General features: G+C 43.6%; 1 protein-coding gene across 2 annotated transcripts in view; it reads right to left on the reverse strand.

The window, feature by feature from the left end:
* The window catches only part of WDR88 (WD repeat domain 88), a 772406-nt gene that overhangs the window by 644125 nt on the left and 109163 nt on the right, over positions 1-19118 (reverse strand). For both annotated transcript variants that reach the window (XM_044081867.1, XM_044081868.1), the window contains exon 3: positions 6364-6452. In XM_044081867.1, coding sequence (XP_043937802.1) covers positions 6364-6452 — 89 coding nt within the window. The remainder of the gene's footprint in view (positions 1-6363; positions 6453-19118) is intronic.

Here is a 19118-nt window from a genome sequence, read left to right on the forward strand (position 1 = left end):
AAGGGGGTTTGATTGATAAAGCTTGAAGCTCTGAAACACGTCTGGCTGACGTGATGGCAACTAAAAAGACAGTCTTCCAAGTTAGGAATTTTAAATCGCAAATAGCTGCAGGCTCAAAGGGGGGTGAAGTAAGACCCTGTAGAACAAAGTCCCAAGGCATAACAGGTTCCAATACTGGAGGACGAAGTAACAACGTGCCCTTCAGGAAAGCCTTAGAGTCTATGTGCCATCAGGCTAGGCTCGTCTGCGACATGAAAGGCAGAAATCGCTGCCAATTGGACTTTAATGGTTGTGACCACTGAACCCTGGTTAAAGAGCATAGACAACTCCAATACAGATGAAATTGGAGCTGTGTAAGGGTCAATCTTCTTGGCATGTGCCCAGATTGAAAACTTCTTCCATTTGCTGTAATAAATCTTCCTGGTCGAGAGCTTATGAGAGGAAGATAAAATATGAACCACCTCCGGCAAAAAATGATGAAGCATAACTAATGACGGAAGTGGAGTAGCCAGGCTGTCAACCGGAGGGTCCAAAGAGAGGGATGGAGCTGCCCTGACATGTGTGTCAGTAAGTCTGGTTGTGGGTCCAGAATCCAAGGAGCGTCCAAAAGGTAGGGATGGAGAAAGGGGAACCAGATTTGATGAGGCCAGTGTGGGGCAATCAGAATCATTCTGCTTCCCAAGGATTGTGCTTTCTGAATAAACTTTGACAGCAAGGGGACTGGTGGGAAGGCATATAGTAGACCGGAGGGCCAATCGTGGACTAGAGCGTCCCTGGGTGACTCCCCCTGAGGGGGGATCAACGTGAAGTAGCTGCTGCATTTGGCATTGAGGGGACTGGCAAAAAGGTTGCAGCAGGGCTGAACCCACCTGCGGAAGATCTGTTCCGCAACTTGACAGTTCAGGGACCACTCGTAAGGCATCAGAATAGCTCTGCTTAGCCTGTCTGCAATCACATTGGACTTCCCTGGAATGTGCTTTGCCACCAGAAAACGTTGGGAAGACACTGCCCACTGCCACACTCACATGGTCTCTCTGCAAAGGGGATAAGACCTGGTTCCTCCCTGCTTGTTCAGATACCACACCACTGACATATTGTCTGAGTGGATTGCAATAGTTCCGAGAGGAAGAAAACTCTGAAGTGCTTGCAAAGCTAATAACACGGCTCTCATCTCCAGGACATTAATATGCAGATGCATCTCGTGCTCTTGCCACGTGCCTTGGACTGTCCTGCCTAGATAATGCTCCCCCACCCCATCTGGGAGGCATCCGTGGTCACCGTGGCAACCGAGGGTGCAGGGACAAAGGGCTTTCCCACATTCAGGTTGCAGGTGCAAAGCCACCAACTTAGATCCTGTTTGCACCTGTCTGTGAGGAGAATAGGGTGAGAAAGTGGGAGACGTTGAAGAGACCACTGGGCAAAGAGTAGCCAATGAAGGAGCCTCATATGTAACTTTGCCAGAGGGACTAACATAATCATAGCGGCCATTGTCCCCAACAGTTGGAGGACCCATCTTGCCTTCGCTCTTCTCAGAGGGAGCAAGGCGTGAACTTGTTGTTGTAGGACTCTGATTCTTTCCTGTGGTAGAAATGCCCGCATGAGGATGGTGTCTAGTTCGGCGCCTATAAAGGTGACATGCTGTGAGGGCAACAAGGCAGATTTTTCCCAGTTCAGTGTGATGCCCAACTGTTGACATAGGTTGATAGTAGTGTTCCCTGGTCTGAAGTAGTAGATGCCTGGTGGTGGCAGTAAGGAGCCAGTCATCCAGATATGGAAACACTTGGAATTCCTGACGTCTCAGGTGAGCAGTCACCACTGCCATGCATTTGGTAAACACCCTGGGGGCTGTGGTGAGACCAAAGGGCAGGGCTCGAAACTGAAAATGACTGGCTCCCAGCCAAAAGTGCAGGTGACTTCTGGATGCCCTGTCCATCTTTATGTGGTAGTAAGCATCCTTGAGGTTGATGGAGCACATACACACTTCTTTTCCCAACAATGGGAGAATAGACTGCAATGTGACCATTCGGAACTTGGACCTTTGCACATGGGTGTTCAACTGACTGAGATCCAAAATGGGTCTCAGGTCCCCTGTCCTTTTTGGCACCAAAAAGAATCTGGAGTAAGTCCCTAATCTGATCTGATCTGAGGGGACATGTTGGATGGCTCCTTTTTCTAGCAGCTTTGAAACTTCTGAAGCTGCGTAATCCCTTTGACTGGGTGTAACATCGGGATTTTCTTGGTTGGAGGGGGATTTGACGAGAAGGGAATGACATATCCTCCGGAAATTATTCGTAGAACCCATTGGCCCTGGGTGATGTCTTGCCAGGCCTCTGAGTATAATGAGATTCGACCCCCGACTGGCTTCGGAAACGCACAGTCAGGCCTCCCATCAGGAGCGGCGGTAGGGAGAACCACAAAAGGAATTGCAGTCTCCCGAGTTGCGGGGGCCTCATCTGCCCCTAGGGCGGCATCTCCCTGAATAACCACCCCCTCCCCAGCCTCTGGAGGGGGGCTTACCTTATGCACCAGGAAAAAACCTCTGTGATTTCTCGAACCACATTTTGCCACCCCTCTGGACCTTGGGATAAGGGAAAAATGGACTCCTACGTCAGACAGAGTTTTTCCCTCCTGCTCGCACCTGGTGAGATTGTCTTTCACCTTGGTTCCGAACAAAGAGGAACCATCAAAGGCGGCGTCGGTGAATGAAGACTTGAAGGCCTCTGCGAAATGACAAAGGCGCATCCAGGCCTGCTCCTAAGAGCAACTCCTGAACTTGCTGCCCTACTCACTCCTTCGGCTGCATAGGAGATTAGCCTCATGGAGAAGTTTGCAATGGAATTGAGGGTAGACAACTGAGCGTTGACCATCCGAGCCACCACCTCAGAAACGTTAACCGTGAAAGTATCTCCAAGTTGCTTGAGGAGATCTCTCTGAAGCGGTGTGAAGTGTGATAGATAATTCAGTAACCGTAAGGTAAAGGTCAGTGAAGAAAAAGTACGCTTCCCGTACTGGTCCATGGTCCCAGACTCCTTGTTAGGGGGATGGACAGTGGAAGAAGTCTCGGCTAATTCCTTCTGAGTGGCAGCTGCCACCACCATGGCATCCACAGGGACTCCCTTGGACAGAAATTCCTTATCAGGAGGAGCAGACAAAAATTTACTGGGTCTCCTGGGGACTGGTTCCACAGAGTCAGGGGTTTCCCACACCCTTCGACAAACCAAATCCAGAAGCTCGTCGAAGGGTGGAGATACCCAGGAGGCAGAGGGCTGATCACCAAACGCCTTCAGGAAGACCGACTCCTCCTCGGAAGGGGCTTTGGATGGCCAGTCACCTCTTTGCTTCAAAATCTCTAGGATGTCAGAGAAAGAAACATCCTCAGAGGATGACATGGGGGACCCCTCTGATTCCTTGAGGTCGGTGTCTGATGTGAGAGACTCATCCTGGGAATCTATGTGCTTCCTCTTGCACGTCTTCTTTCTGGGTGGCTCCTCAGGTAAAAACTCTGAGGGGCCCTCAGAAATGTGGGGACCACTCATGGGGGTACCCTGAGGCCTTGGGGCACTGCTGTCTAGAGATAGAAGGCGATCAGAGACCTGCACTGGTGTAGTACGGGACAGAATGACCGACCCGCATGATGCCACTGATGACCTGGCCAGCGCGCACTGCATGGCCTCGAAGGCTGGTCCCCCCGAGTCTGAAGAATGGCCAGCCTCCAAAGCCAGACAGGAGTCAAACTTCCCCATGCTGAAGCACCGAGGGGGAGACTAGGAGCCGAGAGGTGTCCCGAAGCTTCTCCCTTGGGTCCAACCGAAGAATCCTGAGTCCTGAACCCTGTGGATGGCGCCGACAGGGTCAGAGCTGACGTCGCCACCGATAAGCCAGGAGGGGCTGTTGGAACCGACCTAGGGACATCACGTGGAGCCGAGCACTCCGGCTCCGAAATCTGTGGTGTGCTCGGAGGAGGAAGTATCGAAGCAGGGTGAGGGACCGACTCCGGAGCCGAGAACAATTTTGCCAGAACCGGTGACCGAAGGAGTCTCTGCACCACTCTATCGATGTCCACATCTGATAAGGTCCTGGAGGATTTAGAGGATAGGGAAGGAGATCAAAACCTCCTCTCTGAAGGGGACCTGCAAGGAGGGGATAATGGCCTAACATTAGGCGATCGGCTCAGAACAGGTTCCAAGAAAATTGGAGCCGAAGCAGGTTCCATGACAACTGACACTTCCTGCGGCCCCGAAGACAATGGAGCTGAGGATGTCAAAGCAGACTTTGCTATTTTCTCCGGTGGCTTCAAAGAGACTGATGGAGCCAGGGATCTCTTTTTTGATTTGGAAGATTTAGCCTTAGAGCTGGAAGCACTCTCCAGACCCTCCTTGAAGGAGGGTTTCAGAAGTCCTTTCAAAATCAATTTATTCTTCCTTTCCTGAAGAACTCTCAGACTAAAAGCATGACAGAAGCTGCACAACTCCTGTAGATGAATCGCTCCCAGACAATATACCCAGACGGAGTGTCCATCGTTAATGGGCATTTTGTAACTGCACCTAGAGCACTTCTTGAAGCCCGAGGGCTTGTGCTCCTTAGTATCTTTGGACATAGTTAACCAGCAAACCTAAAGCACCAAGACAATCAAACACTGAATAAAGGACCAACAGTCAAACAGTCACAAGGCGGGGAAAAAACTACAGTACACAAAAAAAACACAAGATCTCTAAGTTAAATGATCCTTGACAAAAAACACTAGGGAGAAAGGACTAATACCTCTAATTTAAATGGTACTTAGTTCCGGATAAACTAAAAGACACAAGGAAAACAAGGGGACAGACTAGGTCTTCTAACTGAAAACCAGCCTAGCCCATTGGAAACAGCTAGTGGGATACCACAGGAAAATGATCCAAAACACAAAATTTTCACAAAACCAGACAAGAACACACAATAGCTATTAAAATAGCTTTTTGTTTGCAACAAATTTCTCTGATAAGGAAGAAAAAGGGTACTTAGCCACAGCCAAGAGCAAGACCACGTCCGAGCTACACGAGCGGCAAACGAGATCTGGGGATAGAGAACAGTGCAGCATGGGATACCATCTTAGCCCAGCCAATAGAAAGACTTCGAGCTAGAAAAGTTTGGCCGAGTCAGAGCCGACATTCGGCTCCGAATCCACGGGTAAGAATGTAGGCGAGATTGGACTACATAACATACTATGTTTGCTGCATTTTGAGATAAAAAAATAACTGTTTTTTACTTTGAGCCTTTGGATATTAATTAATCATAGGATTCTTTACCATATACAGTAAGAAGAGCTGTGAAAATTGTTAACTCCTACTTCTACAATGGCTCTATATTATCTAGTCGAACAACCGAAATGTCGACTAACCTTTAATCGATACATATGTGTCGAACCTGAACTTCATCAAATGGACAAATCATCGGTTTCTTTCCAAGGGAAAGAAATCGGAGGCCAACTACGCATGACACATTATAACAAACACTATGAAGTGGGGAGCTTTGCCCCCCACACCCCCCTAACTAAATATACTAACTCCGGGATCGCACTACAGTCAGGAAAATGGCAGATTTAAAAGAACAGCCAACTGATTTCTTTCCCTTGGAAAGAAATTGATGATTTGACCATTCGCTGAAGTGCAGGTTCAACACATATGTATCGATGATTTGACCATTCGCTGAAGTGCAGGCTCAACACATATGTATCGATGAAATGTTAGTTGACATTTCAGTTGTTCACCTAGATAAAATAGACCCTCCTACAACCACATATCCTCAGACAGTGAATACCTTTTAGAGATATGGCCATCCTCTTCACCACCATTCTTCCAAAGTCCAGCACCTACTCCCAAATTCAGGCTACTTCCCCATGTGACAATTTTCCATGTTTAAATAATCAGCTGATATGGCTAGTTTTTCTGTGTTTACATTTTTGCAAAATGGAAAACATAGTGCTACATGAGGATGATTTTTTAGAATTTCTATCTAGCTTATTTATGTTCTCCACCAAGAAGGTAAATAGAAACAACCAAACACTGAGCACTGACAAAGATCTACTTTATTTAATATGTGAGGTGTTAATTAAATACCACCCTAGGCCAATAGCCACAGGTGGTATGATTATATATTTTTATGTAATATTTCCAGCAAAAATGTAGCTAAAACAAGAGTAAGTGGTCCTAAAAAAAATCACTTAACTATGATGAATACTTGAAAACCACTTCTTACCTTCCACTAGGACCTAGTACTATACTGTTAGTTTTAAATTTTCATAGTTTCTTAGTTACTGTTGCATCACACTCATGCACTGGTCTTTTGAGGGATGTAAAGGTTAGATAAAATATTTGAGAAACTCACCTTTTGTTATCAGAACTTATGCAACATTCAGTGATTGGAGACGTATGTCCACCATCAAAGGTACACACAGGGGTACAGTTGGGAATATCCTTTAAAGAAAAACAAAAGAGAAGTTTAAATGATGATATAAATAAAGTTCCATCTGTGTTGTCCAACTTCATTCCATTAACCTGGGGGACTCTGTTCCAAACCTCGAAGCCGACCGGCCGCCTTTGAGAATCCAAACTTGAGCTCCTCCTACCTACCCCCACGCTACCTCAGATTGAGTTTGCACAGCAGAAATCAGGTGTTGGTAAGCAAATTCAACTATAATACAATAGACAGAATATTAACTATATAAATAAATACACACACACACATATATATATTTATCTCCCAACAACAGGAAAGGACATCAGAAACTCAACCAAGGAAAGGAATTCCTAGAAAAGACTTCTACTAGGCTTCCCAAATACTTGGACAGGGGGAAGGAGGGCGGGAAGCCTAATGGAATAAAGTTGGACAACACAGATGGAACTTTATGGTAAGAACATAAATTCTTTATCTGATATTGTTCAACTCATTCCATTAACCTGAGGGATAGAGTCCCTAGCTATCATAGTGGCCATTAAGGAAGGATATTCCAGAGTATAGTAGAACCCAAGGGATTTCTGCTCCTAGAAATCAGGTCTAATTTGTAATGAATGACAAAGGTATGAGGGTTTGACCAAGCAGCTGCAGCACAAATATCTTCAATAGAAACTCTGCACCAAAAGGCATGAGACGTAGCCATAGATCTTGTAGAGTGCGCCCTTACCAGACCTGGTAATGGAACGCCTTTAGAAGAATACACAAATGTAATACAATCCTTTAACCATCTGCTAAAGAAACTTTGGTCACTGCCTTGCCTTTTTTAGCATTCAGAAAGGAAACAAATAACTGATCAGTCTTTCTGAAGGATTTTGTTCTGTGGATGCAAAAACGAAGTTGTCTATGTACATCAGGCATGCGTGAGGTATATTCACCTCTGTTCTGATACTGAGGGAAGAAAACTGGAAGATCAACTGATTGATTAATGTTCATCTCTTTAGCCATTTTTGGTAAAAAAAGAAGGGCTTGTACATAGGGTGACACTGTCTTGATGAAAAAACAAGTATGGAAACAACAGAATGAACCTGCAGCTCAGACACTCTCTTGGCCGAAGTAATAGCTACTAGGGAAAGAGTTTTCCAGGAAAAAAAATTTAGATCTACGGTAACGGAAGGTTCAAAGGGAGGATGGATCAAAGCCTGTAAAATTATAGTAAGATCCCAAGGGGGAGTAAGATCCTTGACTGGAGGTTGTAGCAAAAAAATTGCCCCTAAGAAAAGCCTTGCATAACTTAGAAGAGGCCAAAGATGCTGAACCAGAACCAAAGTGAAAGTTAGAAATAGCAGCAAGCTGTACCTTGACTGTAGAGTGGCTAGTGCCCTCCTTGAAAGGGAGAGCTAGAAAGTCTAGAACAACTGAAACTGGAGCTGTAAAGGGATTTATCTATCTGTTTCTGCTCTGCCCAAAGAGAGAATCTTTTCTACTTGCTCCTGTCCATCTTGTGAGTAGAAGCTCTGTGTGATAAAATCAAAATGTCTCGAACTGGAGAAGAGAGCCTGGGAGATCTAACCATCACTGGAAGTGGAGAAACCATGTGGTTAATTTCAGGGCCTGCAGATTGGGGTGTGAATGCCCCAATGGATGAGACAAAAGATCTGGACTGGGATCTAACCTCGTCGAGGGGCATATCAGATGAGACCAAAAAAGGTGAACCAGGTTTGTCAAGGCCAAAAGGGAGCAACGAGGATCACTTTGCTTCACAATTTGGAAGCATTCTGTAGAAACCTGGGAATCAAGGGAAGGGGGGAAAGGGATATGTGAAGGCTGACAGCCTAGCCAAATAGAATTTTATAGATAATTCTGTCATCTGTAAATATTAATGTAAGCCACAGGCTTGTTGTCTTAAATGAAAAAAAAAACACTGTTACATGTGGAACTGCAAAAATGTAACAACAGTGCACTCTGCTGACCAAGTAAAGCATGTTGTGACCCTTTGATTTAAACATGGCTCTGGTCGGTCGAGATAAAGGAATTCTTGCTATTGTTTTAAGGCCAGAGTTAATGGGCAGAATTTGCATGCATAAATGTCCTTTATTGCTCTGGTTTCTGCCCAGAGGTGAATAATGTAAATGTAGTTTCTGTTAGCCAGGGAACTCAGGGAAGTGTGAAGAATGATGTAATGTGAACCAGGAATGTGATTTTAAAAACAGAGAGAATCAGAGAGCATTAAGCATTTTTGCTTGACCATCCAACTCAGCACTGCCTTTGCTCTATATGTAAGTTTATCCTAGATTTGTGTTTTCTCTTAGAAATAGCTAGAAACTAGAAAGATTAGAATGTTTTTCTGTGATATCAGAACTGTACTACTGAATTAATTTTAAGTATTTCTCTGTGATCTCTGAACTCTTTACTAGCACTGTGTAGTAAAAAGTATTGTGTGTTTTGGCTATTTATTATTAAATATTTTTAAACCATTTCAACTGTAGCTGTTGTAGAGATAATGTAAGCTCTTTAGAGTACTTGCATGCCTTTGGTAAAATTGTACAAAGCCACTTCAATAGCTTTAGCCCTGGGCAATACTACCAATTGGATAATATCATCGCACAGTAATAATTGGACACCCTTTTAAGGGCCTTTGAGTAGCTGATAAATATTAGTGGGTGGTGGCAGCTGGTACTACCATATAGTCTGGGAAAAAGGGGTACAGCTGGAGAACCTGTGCCAGCCTTCCCCATGAGTGTCTGTGTGGTTGTATAAACTCTTCTCAAAGTGTGTGCATGTGTGTGTGTGTGTGTGTGTGTCAGCTACTTGAGCAGGGACATGAAGCACTGGTTAGACAGAGAGGGTGCTGGAGGTTTTAGCTTGCCCACTAGGCTGAGAGCTGGACACTATAGCTGTGCCAGTGAGGAGTCTTATTGGGGACCTGGAAAGTAAGGGAGCGACCAGCCCCGGACTGACTGTGATCTCTGTCTGCTCTTAAGGGAAATTGTACTTTACTGTGTGTATTTGTTATCCTTTCTTCCTATATGAGATGCCCCTCACTGGTGTTAGTGGTGATGATTGAGGCTCCTTGATTGCTGAGCCAGGGCATGGGCATCACAGCATATAGTAGACTGGAGGGCCAAGCATGGGCCACAGTGTCCCTGGGGGACTGTCCCTGAGGAGAGATCAAGGCAAAATACTTGCTGCATTTGTTGTTGAGGGGGGACGCAAAGAGGTCACAGTAAGAATAACCCCATTTCTGAAAAATTGCGTCTGCCACCAATTGGTTCAGGAACCACTTGTGAGGCATCAGTAGAACTCTGTTGAGTCTGTCGGACAGAATGTTGGACTCCCCCGGAATGTGCATTGCCACCAGAAAGCAATTGGAAGAAATCGCCCACTGCCAGACTCTCATTGCTTCTTGACAAAGGTGCCTCTCTGTTTGTTGAGGTACCAAACTACTGACATGTTGTCTGTTTGGACTGCAATAGCCCCCCAAGGAAGAAAACTGTTTAGTTCTTGCAATGCTAGAAGAAACTCTCTCATCTCAAGGACACTGACTTGCAACTTGGTCTCTTGGGGCATCCATGTGCCTTGGACCGTCTGGGCCAGACAATGCCCCCCCCCAAAAAAAAAACTCGGAGGCGTCCGTTCCGTGGTCAATGTGGCAGTTCAGGAGGGAAGAACAAATGGTCATCCTAGAGTCACTTCCAGTGACTGAATTCACCAAAGAAGAAAATGCCTGCACACATGGAAAAGTTTTATGGGAAAATTCAAAGGATCTCTGAGAAGAGACCACTGTACCGGCAGGGTCCACTGCAGAATGTGCATATGAAAATGTGCCATTGGGAGAAGGGTTATGGTTGCTGCCATGGGGCCCAAAATCCACAGAATCAGAGAGACCAGGGGTGTCGAAGCAGTTAAAATGTGGTTGACACATGACCTCAGCTTTAGTACCCTGACTGATGTGAGATAAACTTGAGCCACTGTTGTGTCCAGACATGCCCCTATAAAATCTATGGTCTGAAATGGATCCAGGTGAGACTTTTTCCAATTTAGTTATGCTCAAGTGGGAAGCTAGATTGAGAAAGTAATCATGGGCCTGAAGGAGAAGATGCCTGGTTAGGAACCAGTCATCCAGATATGGAAGTATCTGATACCCTTGCAGCTGGATATGAGCTGCAACTACCTCTAGACATTTGAACAACCTGGGGGCTGTGGTGAGGCCAAATGGAAGTGCCCAGAAATGGTAATGACTAGATCCCAGTCTGAAACGTAGGAAGGACCTGGAGCATCGGTCCATCTTGATATGGTAGTACGCATCCTTGAGGTCATACAGCACATCCAATCACCTGTCTTCAGCAGAGTAAGATGGACTGAATTATGTCCATCCTGAATTTGGTGTGTTTTACTGCCTTGTTCAGGGAAGTGAGATCCAAAATTGGCTGCAGGTTCCCTGTCTTTTTGGGTACTAAAAAGAATCTGGATTAAACGCCCGATCCAATCTGATCAGGGGGGACCTCTTGGATGACTCTTTTTGGTAGTAACTTTCCTATTTCCTGGGCAGCATCTTTCCTCTGACTGGGTGGAACATCGGGAAGGCAAAATGTTTGTTCGAGGATGTCAGAAAAGGGAATGAAGTATCCTTTGGATACTATCCTTAGCACCCATTTGTCATTTGTGATGGCCTTCCAGGCTTCTGGGTGTAAGCAAAATCTTCTCCCGACTGCTTCCAGAGGAGAGCAGTCAGGCGACCTTCAGGACCACTGGAAAGGTTTGCCTGTGGCAGGTTCCCATGAGTCTTGATTTTGCAGACCCCTCAACCAAGTGAGCAGCGTCTACTGCTCTGACTATATCCCCATCTGCCTAGGGGGAAGTCCCCCTGAGTGTCCTAGAAAGGGCCCTGCGACTTCTGAAACCACTTTTTCTTATTGCCACCCTGGTTCCTAGAAAAGGTCAATTGTGGAGGAGAAAAATGTATCCCAACGGCAGACAGGGTCTTACCATCTATCTCACTCTGGGTCAAGGTGTCATGAACTGTAGGCCCAAACAAGTTAGAGCCATCAAAGGAGGCATTAATGAAGGACTATTTGAAAGGGTCTCCAAAATTGCACAGCCTCATCCAGGCATGAAGCCTGATGGCAATGCCTCAACCGGCCGCCCTTGAGGTACCATCTGCAATGTGAGAGATAAGGCTCATGGACACATTAGACAGGAAATGTAGGGTGGTCAACCAAGAGGAAACGGACTCCCGGTCCTCAGAAGGTATGGACCTGGGGACTGAGCTAGAAAGTTCATCAACTAAGCCCCTTTATAGCCGGGTAAAATGAGAGAGGTAGTTCAATGCCTGAAGAGCAAAGTTGGATGAGGCGTAGACCTCTTGTAAAATCTGTCCAGTGCCCGGCATTCTCTATTTAGGGGGTGGACAGAAGAGCTCTACTGAGCAAGCTCCTTCTTGGTGGCTACTGCCACAACCAAGGCATCTACGAGGACCAAAACTGCTTGTCAGCTGGGGGTGCTCAAAATCTTATCAGCATGTTTGTGAATGGGTTATACTGTATCCAGTTCCTTACAAGTCCTCAACAACACCAGCTGGATCAGCGGGTTGACCAAAGGGGACACCCAGGTGGCAGATGGGCTGGACCCAAAAGCTTCCGACAACACTGACACCTCTGGGGAAGGGGTTTGGGAGGACCGTCCACCCTTCTGGTGAAGAATTTCAAGGATGTCGCCAAAGGTGACCTCTTTGGGTGGAGATATGGGTGACTCTTCACCTTCCTCGATGTCGGTATCTATGGTAAGGGATTCCGTAGGGGAATCCACATGCCTCCGTTTACATGGTCTCTTCTGAGGAACCTCATCAGGATGGTGCGCTGGGGAGGTATCGGAAGAAGCTTAGGGTTCCAATGAGGGAAGAGCATGGAGGCTTTCTGAGATTGGCCATCCATGTGGTAACTCAAAGGTCACAGGCGCACAGGTCCAGACTGGGACAGGGGACGTTTCATTATAGTAGCTGCCAACGATCTCTAGTGAGCAGAGAGGACTCTCTCCACCACCTCCAATGTGGAAGGGCTCTGAACTACCTCTGGCTGTTTTACCTGGGCCAAAGCCACTGGAGCAGACACCTCCCAGAACAGACTGAGGGGGGAGTTGGAGTGGAGTTGTCAAAGGCCAATGGCTCCAAGACCTTCAGAGTCAATGTCAACCGCCTGGAATAGACCTCAGCACTCTGGTTGTGAGACACAGTCAGAACCAAAGCAGCCAGAGCCAAGCAGGTCGGGAAGAATTCTGGAGGCAAAGAAGAAATTTGTATCAGCTCCAACACCCTGGCAATGAACCCTAATGGAACATACAACTCCGATACCAAAGGACAAATTGGAGAGGAAGCTACAGGCTAGAACAGGGAGAGCCTCAAGGATCCCAAAGTGGAAGGGGGAACACAAACCCCATCTGGATCTGTGTCTTGGGGAACTGCCTCATGAGCTTACCCAAATCCCTACAAGACAGGCTTCGGGAAGACCTAGACAAAGCCGAGAATGGGGGACAGGGAGCTTTCTGTGGGGGGGTTGAAAATCTACCAGGGAGCCCCGACAGAGAAGACCCTGGCTCCGACACAACTGGAGCCAACACCAAGGGAAAAACACTTGGCCACGTAGCCTCAGAGGAGAAACGGTGCGGAGAAGAAGAGGAGGTACACGAGCTCGGAGCTGACCGGGTCAGTTCCTAAGACTTCAACTTCTTTCGGAGACATTCCGAGGAGGACTGCATGGGTGACATTCTCCTGAACTCCCAGCTCTCCTTGGGCTTCTTAGCTAGGGGTTGAGCCCCTGATGAAGGAGGAACCCCTGAGGTAGTGGAAGGAGGAAGCAAGCCCTTTAAAATGAGCTTGCTTCTCCTATTAGCCAGAGCCCGGGGGGTGAAAAGCCCTACAGATGTCACAAGGGGCTTCCAAGTGGAGAAGCCCCAAACAGTAGATGCACTCCCTGTGGGTGTCAGATAAAGTGATCTTCCACCCACAGAAAGTGCACTTTTTGAACCCTAAAGGCTTTTGGTCAGCCATAGGGAAAGAAAAAGGAAAGCCAATGAGAAGAACAAAAGAAGCAGGAAGAAAGACTTTTTTTTTTAAACTAAGATAGCCTAATGGACAGAAACCCAAGAGCTACACAGAAAAGAGAAAAGCTAGAAGGGTACAAGACAGGTAAAAATTAGAGAAAACCCACCAAAAAATGCTGTAAGGAGAAACTCAAGCGGAACTCTCTGCTAAAAACCAAGTGCAGCAAACAAGATCTGAGGTAGTGTGGGAGAAGCGATGCATTGTGGGTAGTTAGGAGGAGCTCAAGCTGTGAGAAGGCGGCTGGTTGTTTTCTGAGGGATAGAACTTAGTCCTCCAGGTTAGTGGAATGAGTTGGACAACATCAGATAAAACATTTATGTGCAATATAAAGAAGGTTATGATAAACTAGTAAGCTTCATCCTGTAGTCCTGGAAGTGACTCTCTCTGTCTCCCCTCATATCTCTGTGACTGAATAGGTCACTTAACCAGGCAGTACTCCTAAGCCATCCTGAAAAGCATGCTTTTGCTTAACAGACAAATAAAAAAAAATAACTTATTAAAATGCTGGTCTTACCAAAGCCAGTCCATAAAACACTACACCTATAGCTTATACTACTACTATTTTGTGTGTGTGTGTGTGTGTGTGTGTGTGTGTGTGTGTGTGTGTGTGTGTGTGTGTGTGTGTGTGTACTCATTTGTTTTAATTGGTATAATTTCTGAAAGCAGTACATGCTACTGGAGAAAACCATGGCCTGCATTCTTTTTGTTTTTGTCAATGTCCTCTTTCCCTCAGTCTTACAACGCTATGCATCGTAGCTTATCAAAATAACATTTTAGCAAAAAGAGAAAGATAAAAAAAAGTAATGGCAAAAGCTGCAGTATAGATGAAAATAATCAGAATGGGTGGGCTAACTGGTCCCTCTGCTGGCATGAGTTTCAGCAACATATATAATCTCCTAAAGATACACCTGCTATGATTTGTCATTCAGTTCTGTAATGGGCCTGTAATGTTCAGTACTGATAAAACATGCAAACAGAGTCCTCAGAGGATTGCTCATGTTGCCATCGAATAATATTCCGCATGATAGCATGAGGTGCTGCTGAAAAGACGGGGAAATTAATGTAAGGCAGTTATATTGTGTGTTTGTGAGTACTTGAAAACTACTTCAGTGATTGCATCTGATCAGAACACATTACAGTTAATGGTGCAGATAATAAAACAATTCTTTTAAGCCATCCTATACACCATACTTCCTCATAGAAACTTAAAACAACCCACACCCCCAAAATGTATATACCAACTCCACAACTGCACAACACTGACAAAGGTAGAAACTTCCTGAACAGAGCAAAGCAGTCTCAAAGAATACATTTTTTACTCTAATATGAATACTGATGTTTGTGTATATGTCTAGACATTCTCCTTGTAGATTTACCTACATAAAATTGTTCACAAGATGAATAAATCGCTACATACAGACTTCCAAAAGCTAACGTGTCTTTGCTTTATAGGTTCTATGTTAAAAATAAGATTTAAACTTATGCTTTTATATATACATATGTATATATTGAGATACATATATATATATATATATATATATACATATATATATATATACATACACACAGACACACACACACACACACACACACACACACACACACACACACACACACACACACACTTGCACCATTTGCAAACACCATATTTAAAGTTACCCTTTGGCTTAAAATGTAAATCTGGAAGTCTGTTATCAAATTCAAATAACTTTTTAAAGTTCCTGCTTTTTTATACATTAAATGTTGGCTTTCTTCCTACATAACTGTATAAATCATTTCCTTGTAATATTTTCCAACTGCATAAATAATTTCCTTGTAATAATTTTCCAACTGTTTGTAAATACTTCTTTAACATTGCTACTGTCAACAGACACAGTAGCAAAAAATGAGCAAGTATAATTAGTTTTATTTCCATTCTCTAATTTAGTTGGCATTCCCCCTAATAAAATAAATATATGCCAAATGTTTGAAGTTTTTCAGAAATTATGTTATCTATAAGTACACACTGAAAATCTTTTTCTTTAAATAACATTTTTAATTATTTACGTCCTTTTTTCAAAATCATTTTCTTCTGTTCTTAGCCTGGCAAATCTAATAGCTTACCCTTTAATCAGATTATGTTTCATGTTAAATGGATGTCCACTAGTATAATGGATATAATTATTTACAAACGTGGCCTTCAGAAAAATATTTTATTTGAACTTTTTGTTTTTAATGTCCATTGTTAAAGTAATGTCAAGAAGTGCTAGAATTTATTTCAACTATGAAATTCTCTATCTCCATTACCTTACCTTTCCAAATAAATATCATACCATCAATAAATTGTATATAAATACTGGCAATTTTCTTAAATGATGGCAATTCATATAAAAATCCAATTCCCACCATCCAAGAATGATGTTTGCAAAAGAAGGGTCCATAACTGTCCCCATTTCCACTCCAGTAAGTTGATGGTGATAACTGTTGTCAAAAAATGAAAAAAAAAACTGTTTTTAAGCACTATATCCATCAATAAACATACTGTGTTCATTTCAAATCTGAATACGTAAATAAAGTCTGATAAATTCAATACCTAATTCCTGTGGGATATGTGTATACAAGCTAACAACTACAACTGTGAACATAAAAGATTCTTAGCCGTGAAATTTATAACTTTTTAAACAGTTCAATGTACCCCATGAATCTCTCACATACAATGGCATATTCTGTACTGCTGGATTCAAGATTTTATCTACTAACATTGGTAATGGTTCGGTTTTTCAGCCCTTGGAGGATGCTATGGGTCGAAATGGTGGTTTACTTGCATCTTTATGAATTTTAGGTATACCAAACAGTGTGCCTATTTAGGACTACTGAATACAAAAAAGTCATATACATCACTTATTGTAACCTTGTTCCAATAACTCTAAAATGCCATTGTTAATATCTTAATATACGTGCAAAATGAAATCATAATTTTTTGTAATAATGAGAAACATTTAAATGTAAAATACCTTGTTTATACATTTCATTGTCCATAACAACAATTCTGTTTCCTTTATCTGCTTTCATGAGTCTGATGTTAACCATACTTTATAATTCTCTTAAAACTTTTCTTTTATCTGAACTTAAATTAACCAAACTTTTTCTTTACTTGTTCTTTAGAACATCCCTCAAGTCCCTTTCACAAGTCTGTTGAAATGTTCACAAAGTTGGGATTAAAGTGGGATTAATATAACTTTTCATTTTAAAAATGTCACCACATTGTTTACTACTGTCCTTGAACAATTAAGTTAATTTTAACCTTCTAATGAACAAATGCAGTTCAGTAACCATCATTCAAAAATCTATTGTTAGGGCAAGTTCAACTTACATACCTGTACTATGTTCATCATACAGATTGCTGCAGTAGCCTTAGCTATATGGGTAGATTATCTTAGTTAACTTCATTAGGAAGGTGGAAGAAGAGTCCAGGAGTCCCTGGAGAATGGTCCTAGCAAAGCTTGATCTGGAACTAGAGAAGGATTCAAGCTTATAGTGCTTTGTAAAAGTATGTACAGAGGACCAAATAGCAGCTTCTAGAATACTTCTATAATCCAATCCTTTCCAAAAAGGCACAGATGAAGCCAAGGCCCTAGAAGAGTGGGGCCATGACCCTGCCTGGAATAGTTTTGTTATGGTGAGTATAACAAAAGATAATAGCCTTAGACAAATATTTTTAAAAGTCTGTTTTGACACAGGTTTCCCCTTCTTACTTTCACAAGAAATGTACAATTGACCCAAAAGTCTGAAAGATTTAGTTCTGTAAGGATAGAACCTGAGTTGTCTGTGGACATTCAAGGCATGGAATTTCCTTTCTTCCTCATTTTTAGGCTCAGGAAAGAAAAAAGGAAGATGGATAACTTGGCTTAAAGTAAACTCGGATATCACCTTATACATAAAAGAAGGATTAGTTCTCAGAAAAACCCAGTCTCAATGGAAAATGTGGTAGTGTTGACTCAGCATAAGAGCTTGCAACTCAGATACCCTTCTTACAGAGGTCAGAGCAATCACTAAATTGTTTTCCATGTTAAGAACCTCTACTCAGTCAGATTAGCTGGTTCAAATGGAGCAAATGTTATCTTTTCTAACACAAAATTAAGATCCCAAGGAGGAGCCACAGGTTTTCTAGGAGGCATGTTATGCAAAAATAGAAGTTATGTTCTTACCATAACGTTCCATGTTAGTTGTCTTCTTCTCGCCTTCTTCTTGCTGGATGGGTTCGGAGCCGACCTCGGCTCCGACTCGGCCACTTTAAAGCTCGAGAGTTGGTTCCACCGGCTCGAGGCTCCCCTTATATCCCACAATGCTAGGCGAGAGTTACCTCAGATCTCGTTTGTAAGCTAACCCCAGCTTATAACAGAAAAACAGTATAACTGTGAAAACATAGAATCCACCTCTAACAACAGGAAGAAGAAGGGTGACCTATATCCTGAACAGGAAATATGCATTATAGCATATAGCTAAGAAAGAGGTGGTAGAAAGAGAGGTCACGATCACAACTCCTCTAGGTCTGTCCAGGCCAGGGGGAAGGAGGGTGGGACGCAAGAAGAAGGCGAGAAGAAGACAACTAACATGGAACGTTATGGTAAGAACATAACTTCTATATGTTAAGTTGTCTATCTCGCCTTCATTCTTGCTGGATGGGACCGCGTCCCTAGCACCTTGTCCCGGGTGGCCTAACGGAACAGACTCCTGAGAACAGTGGAACCAAAATTAGCTCTATGCCTAGAAGCTAAATCCAACTTATAATGGGAAATAAAAGTGTGAGGAGTAGCCCAAGTAGCCGCTGCACAAATGGTGTCAATAGGCAGTCTGTCTTGGAAGGCTAGAGAAGTAGCCAAAGCTCTGGTGGAATGGGCTTTAGGTTTATTAGGCAGTTTTTGGTGTCTAATCTCATAAACAAGGGTAATCAGAGATGTTAGCCATCTGGATAAAGATACCTTTGAAACTGGAAGTCCCTTTCTGCTTTCATAGGAGACAAACAGCTGATCAGATTTTCTGAATTGTTTCGTCCTGTCCAAGTAGTACCTTAATTGACGATGAACATCCAGGCAGTGTAATTTTTGTTCAGACCTATTTGAATACTCCGGGAAAAAAACAGGGAGGTCAATGCATTGGTTTAGATTTGATGTTGAAACCACCTTAGGCAAAAAGGACGGGTTAGTTCGTAAGGAAACTCTGTCCTTATGGAACACAAGGTAAGGAGAACGACAACTGAGTGCTTGAAGTTCTGAAATTCTTCTAGCTGATGTGATAGCCACCAGAAAGAGAGTTTTCCATGATAATAACTTTAAGGAACATGAAGCTGCAGGTTCGAAAGGGGAAAGAATCAAAGAAGCAAGAACTAAATTTAGGTCCCAAGGAGAAGGAGGATTTCTTACAGGAGGTCTGAGAAGAAAAACTCCTTTCAAAAAGGCTTTGCAGAGTTTGTGGGACATTAGGGCAGATTCAGAAATACCCACATGGAAATTAGAAATGGCTGCCAATTGAACCTTAAGAGTAGATGGAGATGAACCTGCATGGAAGAGTTCAGCAAGAAAATCAAGGACTAGTTGGATGGAAGCGGTGA

This window comes from Protopterus annectens, chromosome 8.part1 (assembly GCF_019279795.1).
Source record: "Protopterus annectens isolate FY-2018-M chromosome 8.part1, PAN1.0, whole genome shotgun sequence".
Taxonomy (NCBI): domain Eukaryota; kingdom Metazoa; phylum Chordata; order Ceratodontiformes; family Protopteridae; genus Protopterus; species Protopterus annectens.